The 11952-nt window shown below is 33.3% G+C and overlaps 1 protein-coding gene and 1 non-coding gene across 3 annotated transcripts; both read right to left on the minus strand.

Annotated features, from left to right (window-relative positions):
* Positions 1-1658: 1658 nt before the first annotated feature.
* LOC126697978 (U4 spliceosomal RNA) lies at positions 1659-1809 on the minus strand. The gene has a single exon (XR_007646347.1). It is a non-coding gene; the product is annotated as a U4 spliceosomal RNA (small nuclear RNA).
* Positions 1810-5403: 3594 nt separating this feature from the next.
* On the minus strand, positions 5404-11381 carry LOC126696741 (persulfide dioxygenase ETHE1 homolog, mitochondrial). 2 transcript variants are annotated; one of them, XM_050393437.1, is made up of 10 exons: positions 11012-11380; positions 10777-10905; positions 10283-10390; positions 8767-8901; positions 8525-8566; positions 8357-8416; positions 8218-8271; positions 7659-7683; positions 7433-7549; positions 5404-5610 (listed from the first exon to the last, which is right to left on the minus strand). In XM_050393437.1, the coding sequence occupies exons 1-9, from the start codon at positions 11246-11248 to the stop codon at positions 7443-7445; spliced, it is 897 nt and encodes a 298-aa protein (XP_050249394.1). In that variant the 5' UTR covers positions 11249-11380; the 3' UTR covers positions 5404-5610; positions 7433-7442. The 2 variants fall into 2 exon arrangements, with proteins under 2 accessions (XP_050249394.1, XP_050249395.1); XM_050393438.1 differs by lacking the exon at positions 5404-5610 and having other exon boundaries at positions 11012-11381.
* Between the last annotated feature and the right edge of the window lie 571 nt (positions 11382-11952).

An 11952-nucleotide genomic window follows, 5' to 3' on the forward strand; every position in this document is an offset into this window, starting at 1 on the left:
GGGGACTAGGAGAACGACAAAGCTCACCGTCACAATGGTGCCAGAGTAAGACACAGGATTGTCGTTGACTACTGATGTTGGAACTGAGATATGTTTTTATTTTGTTTTATAATTATTTTATTCGATAGGGTGTCATTAGGATAATGACTCGTTTAAACGGGACATATGGCATCATATTATTAGAGTGGAGGACCATTAGACATTGCTGATGTGATCCTCCATTAAGGACTGAATAATTTCTCCAATTATACGAGTGACATACATCTTCTAATAATTTAAGATTGAACCAATTTTCAGTTTACTTGTCATAGTGTTTATGGTAGGCTCTAAATGCACACTATTTCTGCCAAGAGACTATATTTTACTTTTTGTTAAAGCCTCATAACTATATATATATATTTTTTTTGACAGTTCCGTATAGTTAAGGACTTTAAGATTGTTTAAGGTTCTTTTAAATTTCTGTTGCGGTGAGAAATGTCTAGCATGTAGAAAGTCACATTTTCTTTTGCAATTTTCTGCTGTGCCAGACAACATCAGCACCATCTCTGTTTTCTTTGGTGTTGAAGTAACTATCCTGGACTCTATAACCATTGCAGCATCTTGGAGCATCTTGTAGTTTACTCTTTTAATGTATATTATTTGATTGTTTCAGCAAGCTATTCAAATATGGGACCTTTAAATTTAGACTCTTCATTCTATGATATAATTTACTGTTGCATTCTAAATATGTTCACCTTGTAAAAAAAATAAAAGGAGAAATTGATAAGATGTGCAAGGATTTGGCTTGTTTTATGAAACAGTAAGTTATGTGGTGGCTGGTTATAAGAAAAGCAGAAACACTTTCTATTTCAACAAAAGAAATTTCCCTTCTCTTTCCAGTAAACGTTAATTTTTATTAAAGGAGTAGCCTATATTTAGTTAAGATGGTGGGAAATGATTGTTTGCAATGGGGTTTTTTACCGGTCAGGCGGTCATATATAATAAATCTAACCTCATGTCCTAATCTTTCTGCACAACAGGTTGTGTGTTGCAAGCTGCATTTTGATTTGGGCTTCTGGTCCATTTTAGAATCTACCCTATAATCTATGTTCTCTCTCATGATTCTTGATCCATATGTGTACTGATATGGTCGGAAGCCAGCTCTTCAAAATTGGAGTTGTGAACATGAATCTCCTCAAAGCAGTTGGATTACAAGACTGGCTGATCTGTTCCATCCTGGTTTACCAAAGGAGAGAATACTTTTTGGGTTCATTTTGGGGGCTGTCATTTTTATTTTGCACTGCCTTTTTCTATTGTCTTTATGGGTGGGACTTCTTGCATGAGGCATTGCTTTATCATCTTACCCAATACCCGTACAGATCCAAGGCACAACTTCTCCATATATTTTAATCATGAAATCTTGGTGGTGGAGAAGCTCATTTCATTTTTGCCTCAATTCATTGTGCAGTTCATTCTTGTTTAGAGTTTTGTACAAGATCTCTCGTTTTGCTGGTTTTTACAGACGGTGCATTTGTGACATTCAACATGGTTTGTATGCCTGCCCTACTTGTAGTGTTTATTACTTTTTTTTTTTTCTTTTCAAACTATAAAACTCAGAAAACTGCCGAATAAAAGAGTAACTTGTAATTTAAGTAAACATTTGGAAGTAGTAATTGTAGGGCTTTACCCCGTAGGGAGCCCTTGCAGAAATTCTCAAAGGCCAGGGCCAAGCCCAGGCCTAAGAGGGGGTTTGGAAATAGTTTTCAACCAGCAATAGACGCGCCTCGGTTAGAACCTCACTAGCTGCGTCATTGCCCCGAGCGCAAAGATGCTTTGTATTTTTTGTGCTTTTGCTCTGTTTTTATATTCAGCTCCACAGCTCGGTATCTCATACACAAGCCATGTGGGACTACTGCAGTTCCCTTCTTATTATATCATCGTGCATGTTTGGTTTCTCCTTATTCATTCATTACAGTTTAATGCATAAAACGTGTTTCTCCACCAACTTGTTAGTTTTTACCAATGAATCAGTATAGAAGTCCTGTTCTAATTGCCTTCAGATGGAGAAACAAAAACCAAAAAAAAAAAAAAAAAACAAAGAAAATTTTCATAATCATAGATTGCAATTAAAACCACAAGTGAACTAATAAATCAACCCAACTGGTCTTAGTAGTAGCCATAACAACATAGACATGTATAGTTAGTAGTTACCACTCAAAACTAGAGACACACGTTCCTTTAAACAACAACAATAACAACACCATGTTCCTTAACTAATATATAAATTATGGAAATGCCTCAATTACTGATTGCACAGCAGGAATGTTTGAAGAAGAAAAAGATATTTTCTTGTCTTGTCCAATTTATGAGAGAAAGCTAGGAGGTATTAGGGGTTTGGGTTTTTTGAGAGAGTCATTAAGTCATTGTTGTAATCTTTCTATTTTATTATGAAACTTTCTATTGTTGATGTAGGTAGATTGTCAGATCATGAAAATTCTTGTGTTCTCTTTACGTGTGTATTTGTTAGGTGCAATTTGCACAACAATACTATTATTCCTTCGACACAAGTGGGGGAGAGAAAGACAGAGGAATCCTAAGTCAAACAATGAAACATTACTATCATGGTTGTTAGTTAGAAGAGTAAGTGAACAATTGGGCTGTTTCCTCTCTCTTGGAAAATTAATAATTTTAAACTATCATAGCTTTTGCTTTCTTTACCTCTCAACAAATATTCTTTATGATGTTCAGACACAAAAGAATTAAATTAAGTCCTCACTTAACGCTACTTCGCCAAGTGGCTTAAATTCTAAAGACTAGCACGTAACTGATCACATATTTTATAAACACGGCACATTTTGTAGGTGAAATTTGAAACTTTTAGCGAGTCTAATTTTCAAACACCCCCATGATATACACAGTATTATAAACTATAAAGTATAAACAACACCACCACATTTGACCTGGTGGTTCTTGACCTATTTTTTTAAGCAACACGTTGAACAGCATAACTTGTGACTGTGACATCATATAATTCTACTTATCAATCACTGTAACTCTTTGAGATTTTATATTTTCAAGCCATTTTTTATCTAGACACTAATTCTAAATTATGTCCATGACAAAACAAGTACTAACACGGTAACACACCTAATTCCTCATGTCACATGCTTACATTACGTGTTTTGGTAAGTTTAATATCTTGTAAGTGCTTTTCAATAGACTAGACTATATTTTATAATTTAAGTAGAAAGTCTTTATGTACAAGAAAAGAAATACAAAAATTCCGCAGTGTCAACCTCAACACAGTTCGACATCTATGACTAGCATGCTCAATGTTCATAAGACGAGGATCATTATTAATATAATACCTTTATAAAATTCAATTTTCTGAATATTTCAAAGACAAAACAGCTACCAGTAGGGCAAAGCTTACAAGAGAAAAAAAAAAAAGCTCAAATATTTCAAAGACACAACAGCTACTTTGAAAGTTGAAACATACTTCTTTTTTCTGGGTAAGTTCTCTCAAGCATACTTAAATAGTTAAATATCATTCTTCCAAAAGACTAGCTCAAACGCTCAATGTCCAAATTCATTCTAAAACCAAAATGAAAGGTATAGTCAAACTTCAAAGGTAAGTCCTTTTCCATTTCAACAGCTAAGAAATTCTTTTGCCAATACCTCATCTTTTAGAACTTTTAAGAAGAGAATTGAAAACATAATTTGCACAGTTCCGTGACATGTATAGCAAAGATAATGCTGGGAAGTTATGGTTAAAGTGTGTTTGGCAAAATTAAAAAGTTACTTTTAGAACTTTAAGGGCGTGTTTGGATAGAACTTATTTTGCTGAAACTGAAAACTGAAAACTGAAAATACTGTAGCAAAATAATTTTTAAATGTGTGAATAGTACCGTGGGACCCATTTTTAATGAAAAAGTTGATAAAAAATGAAATTTATGGGTCCGTGAACAGTGCACGAATGCACTGTTCACCGGAGAATGGGTCAACCATTGCGGCTGAAAAGGCCAAAAAAAAAAAAAAAAAAAAAAAAAAAGAAAGGAAGGAGGAAACGCAGACGCAGCAAATAAAAGTGCTATCCAAACTAGCACTAAAGAAGAGAATTGAAAACATAATTTGCACAGTTCCGTGACATGCATAGCAAAGATAATGCTGGGAAGTTATGGTTAAAGTGTGTTTGGCAAAATTAAAAAGTTAGCTTATTTTATTATTCAACTTATTTTTCTACTATTTACGGCCACATTGCACTTTTTAGTATTATTCATAGATCTCACTATATTATTTCAACTAACTTTTACTTTTATCTATAGTACTTTCAGCAAAAAAAATTTCAGTTTCAATAAAATAAGCGAATCCCAAATAGACCAAAAGTCAACATTTTTCATTCAATTCCACGGCTGAAGTATAATGTGCTTAAGGGCATAGCTACCAAATGGCATCTTCTCCCCAATTAATCAATCAATATTTATATACATACATATAAATATATATATATATTTATATATATATATATATATATATAAAAGTTAAACAGTTTGTTATGCTTTTATTGATCCACATCAACGGTCAAATCATTCACTAATTTTCAACATTCTCTCTTTCTTTTTTTAACTATTTTTTTTTCTTATTAACTTCCCAACTTATTGTTACATTTTCTCCAACTTTTTTATTCCCTTTACCTTTTTGTCTCTCTACTACTGTCTACTTTAATATCACTTTTTCTCTATCTCTTTATCATTCTTTATTTTTGGTTTTTCTCATTCCCATCATTTTACTATAAATTTACAATTCTCTCTTCCATTTCTGGCTTTTTTTTTTCATCTTCTTATTATATATTTATTTTAAGTATAATGAAATTTTGATGTAATTTTTCTAAGATTTATATGAAAAACAATTGATTTGAAATATGGCACTCTAGCTCAAATTTAATTATTTTTGCAACAATTGAAACAAAGTCAAGCAAAAGAAAATAATAATAATAACATACAGGAATGTAAAAAAAAAAAAAAAAAATTTGAAGAATATTTGTATTTTTATTTTACCAAAATGATATTTGCATTCTTGAGTAGGTATGAAACACGTTTATATATATCAGTCATTATATCATATAATTTTCAAATTTGTAAGTATGATGAAGTCACTACATCACTCTTACCGTTTTTCCATTTTATCTATAAAATAGAACACTCAATATTAATATTCTTACAAAGAAAATTATTGATTTTTTTTTTTTTTAATACAGCGATAGTTAGAGGTTGTCTTAAAAAAAAATTATTCAAATATTAGGGGAAATTAATAACAAGTTGCACCACATGATGTGCGGGAACTTGACTAGTAATAGATAAGGGGGGTGAGATCAAGATGTATATTTGCTTATTGAGGGGAAAAAAAGAATAGGAACAATGCAAGTTGAATTGAAGTACCGTGGACCTTACTTATTACTGAATGTGTAAAATACATGAAAGAGCCTTAGTAGCGTCACATACATCACATGTACATAGTTACATTTACCAATAGATTTTTAGTAGCGACTCTCTGGTCTGCAGAATGCATAGCTCTACCAAATTGTAGTTTTACATTGAGTGGATCTGTGGCTCTGAAAAAAACCCTCTTTTTCTGCACATAAATTGTAGCCATTAAATAAGATGTACACTACAGAAAAAGGGACCCAATCAGGATTGAATGGTTTTGAGAGCAAAATACATGGTTCTTACAAATATGGAGGTTTCAAGAGCAAAATACATGGTTCCTACAAATATGGAGGTGCGCTATTGAGCAACCTATGAAAACAAATTCCACCTAGGAGATTGGTTTGCTATTGATTGTTTTTTGAATAAATATTGGGATATTAAAAGTAGCTAGGAGTTAGGACAAGTAACAATAACAAAAATTCATTTAAAACAGCAATCCATACTAACATCTGTACAAGCTCTGGTAACATATAGAACCAAACTTTAATGGAGGTCCCCATTTATAGTCTGAACTAGTCCCTAGAAATTAATTTCTAATAACACATTAACTGGGCATGGAAGTTGTATTACTGGATGGAGTAAAGCTTCCTAAATAAACTCTTTAGTAATTGCACGTGAAGTAAATATTATCGTGTGCATTATGCAGTAAATTTTCTTAACAAGCCTACATCAAAGCACATGAAGTAAATTTTATTGTGTGCATTATGCAGTGAATTTTCTTAATAAGCCTACATCAAAGCAGCAGAGATCATTGAAGGGCTTATACATCTACACTGCAAGGTAACAAGATAAGCAAATGTCTGGTGCAAGATTTCCTATCACTTACAAAAGAAAAAATTGGATATGTATTATTTAATAAGACTAGCAACGGACATCCAGCTTATCAAAGAGAAATTTTTGCTAGGGGAAACCAAAATCAAGCATTGAATTTTAATTTTTCCAATGAACACTGGCTAAATTGGCACCTCCTCCCCCATAAGTTTAAAACCCACTACCAATTAAAAAAAAAAAAAAAAAACCCTTTAACTTTCCATATAGAGATAGAATTTTACTAAAAGCATTGCCTTTGTCACAAAAATGGAACATATTACAAAGAAAATATCACTATTAATCTGGCATTAAAAAATGGGCAATTTCTCCAAAAAACAAGGCCATGGCTTTTAGCCAACAGGATGATAACCATGAAACTCTCTGCAGGCAAAAAAGATCTTTCAAGCATTCAATAAAAAGATGTTGAAGAGTTACCATCACAACTAAGCATGTCAATTTTTTGCCCCCTTAATGCCTGGTAAGAAAGATGGAGTTCCAGCTATCAAGACATCTCCCCTAACATCCATTATTGAAAAAAAATGGTAAACCCTGTGATGTCTATAAAACCACCCACTTCCATATAGCTAAACTGGAGAGCCTGTATCTACTTCAAAAGCCCAGGTCTTACATTAAGCTTTTGTTGTGGGACCGATCCAAAACAAGATGGCCTAGTTCACTTTTAAGTCTCATATTAGGGATTTTATATTTATCTTTGTTTTTAATATAGAGAAAATTTTGAGTTATTAGTGGGTGCTTTTCCACATACAGTGCACATTTTCATGCTACTGCATAGAGGATTGTAAGAGCTTATCAGTCTTTTGGGTTCTTCACTTGAATTTTGGTAAAATAATTACATTACTTTATTTCAAGGGCTAGCATTAATTTATCTTTAGTGCTTCTAGTCGATAAAATTATTTTATGAGGAAAGAGAAAATTCAACTAAGGAGTTTCTGATATGAGACTTTGTTTGGAAGGGTAAATTGCCTAGATTTGCCCTTAATTTTTCTCTTTTTGGGCTCAACTTCCATTCCACTTGTTGTCTGATAAATTTTTGCAGCCAAAAAATCTGCTACTGGCTTAGATTCAGACACATAGAAACAGCAAATATACTATTAAAAACAAACCCCTCAACCCCATTTCTCCTCTGAAAATCATACCTGACCAGATCTAGTTTGACGTGGCCTCAACTGGCATCGTAGTCAAATCTTGCAACCCACAAACCATATTTGCAGGGACAGCAATGTCAATCATTTTTGGATAAGAAAGGTTAAGATCTGTAAAACAATTTATCAGAATATATTCAAATGATAAATGCCTAAATGTAAAATATGATATTAATCTTCAATGATATCAAAAAAATTTGCATTGCTAGATACTACTTACTTTCCATTATATTCTTGAATCCTTCCTACAAAAAAGAGTTCACAGATCAAACAAATTAATGTTATATGTGGAAGAAGTATTGACAAAAGGAAAGCCAAATATATTGATAATGGAGAAACAAAAATGATTGTATGTAAATGTTAGAAACCACGACAATATTCTCTACACCAAAACCAATGCATTCAGTTAATCAACTTCAAAAGTCAGAAATCTTCTTTCTAATAGACTAGTAATAATAATAATAGTCTATCACTTTAGTCTTTATAATAATAAACTTCAAAAGCGTTCTTTCACAACCAAGGACAAAACCAGAATCCACCTTGTTTTCAAACAAAATTAGTAAATTAAATGCCAGTGGTGAAGTTCATAAAACTACTATAGGAGAAAGCATACCTAGTGAATAATATTGAAAACTTAAATTATTTCAAGTTGTTGACCAACAATATCTTGATTAATGGATTAAGGGGGGGAAAGAGCCATATCTGTATTGTGATAACCATATTTTCTTAGAAAAATTGAATCTAGAAAACAAGAACACAATGTTAAGGCAAAGAATCACCTCATCCTTTGTGAGCCTAGGATTATAAAGCATCTCCTCCCCCACTGTGCTAACCTGGATGTCACACAAAGGTGTGGCATAAGCAGCAGTTTCAATAAATTAAATAGTCAGGAAACAGGACACAGTAGATGGTTCATACAGTGAAGCCCTTGTAATCATGGGCAGGATAGATCAGCGTATCCTTGGGCAATGTAAAAATCTGGCTCCACAAGAAAAATAATAATAAGTCTTTGCCAACTGTGTTGTGAAGATCAAAATATACACTGTTTCTTTTCTATGGAAAATGTAGCATGCTAAATGTCCTTGCCTGTGAGTGCACTGACTTGTAGAGTTGAAGCGAACTTCCACCCTGTTAGGTAAATTAATGATATCAATGATTTTTTATATTTCCTATAAATGCCCTCTTTAAAATGAACTCAATTTCTTCACACGCAAGTGTGACTTTTCTAAAATGATATTTTCTTTCATTTTAAATCATGAAAAAAAAAGAAGTTCTGTTACAAAAAGAGAAGTAACAAATAAGCAGTTTAGAAATTTAGGACAATACACCTGAAAATCAGTTCTCCCACATCCACGAATCAGTAAGGCGTCCCCAGTGAAAGCCATCCTTGGTTGAGGTTGATCAGGCCCATCCCCTGTAACATAAGTAATACAACCCAACGTATGTCCAGGAGTAGGACGAACCTGCAAAAAAGATTTTAAAAAAGATATTTACATATAATTTTGCTAGTAGTTAAAACTTAAAAGAAATGCATCCCCAGTACATGCAAACTAATCCTGCTCTAGTCAGTACAATTTCCTCACTCAATATTTTTGTGAGTAAGATTGCAGCAAAAGGGATAAGATACACAGAAAATTCGGCCATACATACAGGGAAAAAAAAATTTATGATCAACTGAGAAAATATATTACTACATCACTTACTGGCATTCACTTTTGTTTGGCTGGATTTCTAATTTATTTATTGCAACAAAAAGTAAACTAAATCCCTCAAGTTATGGAAAGCTTTTAAAATCTCAAAATCACACCTCCTTCACCCACTGTAAAGTAAGGTGGAAGGTAAGTAGTGGATTCAATACCCATGGAGTGCATGAATAAATTTCAAGGTTACAAAAAAACTTATTAAAATTTCATTTGATTCTCAATCTTTTCACAAACTAAGATTTCTTAATTACCACCTTCCTTTGCTACTATTCTGCAAATACGAATTCCTTCAGGTGCCAGGCTAGAAAGTTGACAAGACTACAAGAAAGAATTTAGAGAAAAGGGAAAAAGCTTCCACTTCCCAAATTTAGGAGTTGCATGGTCACCACACCACATTGATTGAATAAAGACCTCAAGTTCCTACCGAATGAATTTCAAAGCAGCACAGGAGGTATCTACCAGATGTAATAGGATTTATAAATTATAAACAACTTCACACTACATCTGCCCAAGGCAATAAATTTGTCTAGACATTAATGCTTAATTATTTTAATCTCACTACAAATTTCTAAATCACAGGAATGTTTGCATCAAGACACCTTATAACAAGAAACGAATTCACTGTTCTTAATAGCATGCCATCTCCTGTGGATGACCCCTTTTTTGACAAGTTGGACAGTGTTCATAATACAAGATGTGTACTAATCATCAAGGAAAGAATTTAAATAAAAGATATTTGTCTCACCGAATTAAAGAAGCTGGATCAGAAATTGTGAAGCAATGACAATAGTTTTTTATTGGTAAGTTACACATACAACCAATGGGTCTTGAGTACCCTCCATTTTGGTCTTACAAGACAAGGAGGTGCCAATTGAGGCAGAGCTCATTGGCAATGCAATATGAATTTTACAAATAAGATTAAAATTGATCAACTTTCTCCCGCCCTTAGAAGCACCCAGAAGCCAATAAGTTAATGCCTACACTCACCCACCAATTATCAAAACCAATAAATTTTCAAGTCAACCTCATATATACAACAATCATTAAAGTTATACAGTTACAAAATAATAAACCACAGATCATTTCCATTGTTCAATTGCACAAAACATATAAACAAATCAAAGGGAAAGAGCAACCCCACCTCCAAAAACAGATCACCAAAACGAATTTTATCATCAGCTTCAATCAGAACATCCGCCTTCGAATTGCTTGCTTTTGAAATGACAGATTTCACTCCAGGAACCTTAGTCTGCAAATTACATGGCATCAATGGGAAGAAACTAAATTTAATCACAAAATTTGGTTTGGCAAAGACAAATTACAAAATGGGTAATGAAGAAAACAAGCTGAATGATACGTAATATGGAAAAATTCCACACCTTGATGCTAGAATCAATAGAAAGAAACAAAATTTAATCACAAAATTTTGTTTGGAAAAGAAAAATTACGAAATGGGAAATGAAGAAAACAAGCTGAATGATATATAATATGGAAAAAAGTCCACTCCCTGATGCTCTAGCATCAATGTAAGAAACCAAATTTAATCACAAAATTTGGTTTTGCAAAGAAAAATTACAAAATGGGTAACGAAGAAAACAAGTTGGATGATATATAAAATACGGAAAAAGTCCACACCTTGATGAGGCCAGTACCAGTGACATGATCAGCATGAACGTGTGTGTTCATGGCATAAATTAGCTTCAATCCAAGCTCTTTTACAAGGGTAAGGTCTCTCTCCACTGTTTTATCAACTGGGTCAATCAACTACCAAACCCAAAAACAAAAACAAAAAAAGTAATTAATTAACAAACATTTTATCACAATTCAGAGATCAAAATGTCTAAGAGATTTGTGAGTAAATAGAAAAAACCAGAGCGGGTTTGTCAGGGTGAGACACGTCGGCAAGCAAGTAGGTGTAAGTGGAGGATTCTTTCTCGAAGAGCTGGCGGAACAAGAGCTTGTTGTTGTTGTTGTTGTTGTTGTGAGACGAAGTGGTGTAAGCCATGGCTTGGGGTCTGAGCTTGGAGTGAAGGTGAGACTGTGAGAGACTGAAGACTGGAGAAGAAGAGCAAGGAAGAGAGACGCGAAGGAGACTGATACGAAGCATTGTTGTTAATTTGTGTGTGTATTTGTAGTTTTGTAAAATGCGTAAGGTTTAATTATGGCGATCAGATCGATTCAGAATTGGACATTTTGATCTGTTTCTCCGTCAGCTTTTTTTTTTTTAGTTGTTTTTTATTGGTGAGTTTTATTTTAAAATTTAAATTTTATAAGAGCATAGCTTAAAACCAGATGTTTACATCAACCATATTGTGATTCCACATCAGATTTTTTTGAAGAGGAAAAGACAATATAGAATGACATAATTTTGCTGCAACTTGTTACATAACGGGCTGAGGAATTGTGCCATTTGATGTGATGCAATGGATAACTTTCCACACAGGATTCCACATCATTTTTTGTTTTGTTTTGGTTGTTAAGATTGTTTTTTAAGTCCTATAAAAATAAAAATAAAAAGATTGTTTTCGAAGATACCAAATGAGAGTGCCAGAAGAATATGGGCGTCGCGTCAGGAACCTTGGTTGGCCTTAGTCAGTGGGCAGACGTGGGTTTCTGCCGATCTGGCCATGCCCATTAGGAATTCAGAATTCTGCCATTCTGGTCATCCCTCACCAGTAAGCAATGATTGAGTTGAAGAAAGTTGATTGGATTAGGTGGAGAATTGCTTTTTGTTTACTCTACTCTAATCTAAGTGTATATATATGTAAAGTTTCCTCTTAAAGATTTGAACTATGACTCTTATCCTTCACA

This window comes from Quercus robur, chromosome 8 (genome assembly GCF_932294415.1).
Source record: "Quercus robur chromosome 8, dhQueRobu3.1, whole genome shotgun sequence".
Lineage (NCBI taxonomy): Eukaryota > Viridiplantae > Streptophyta > Magnoliopsida > Fagales > Fagaceae > Quercus > Quercus robur.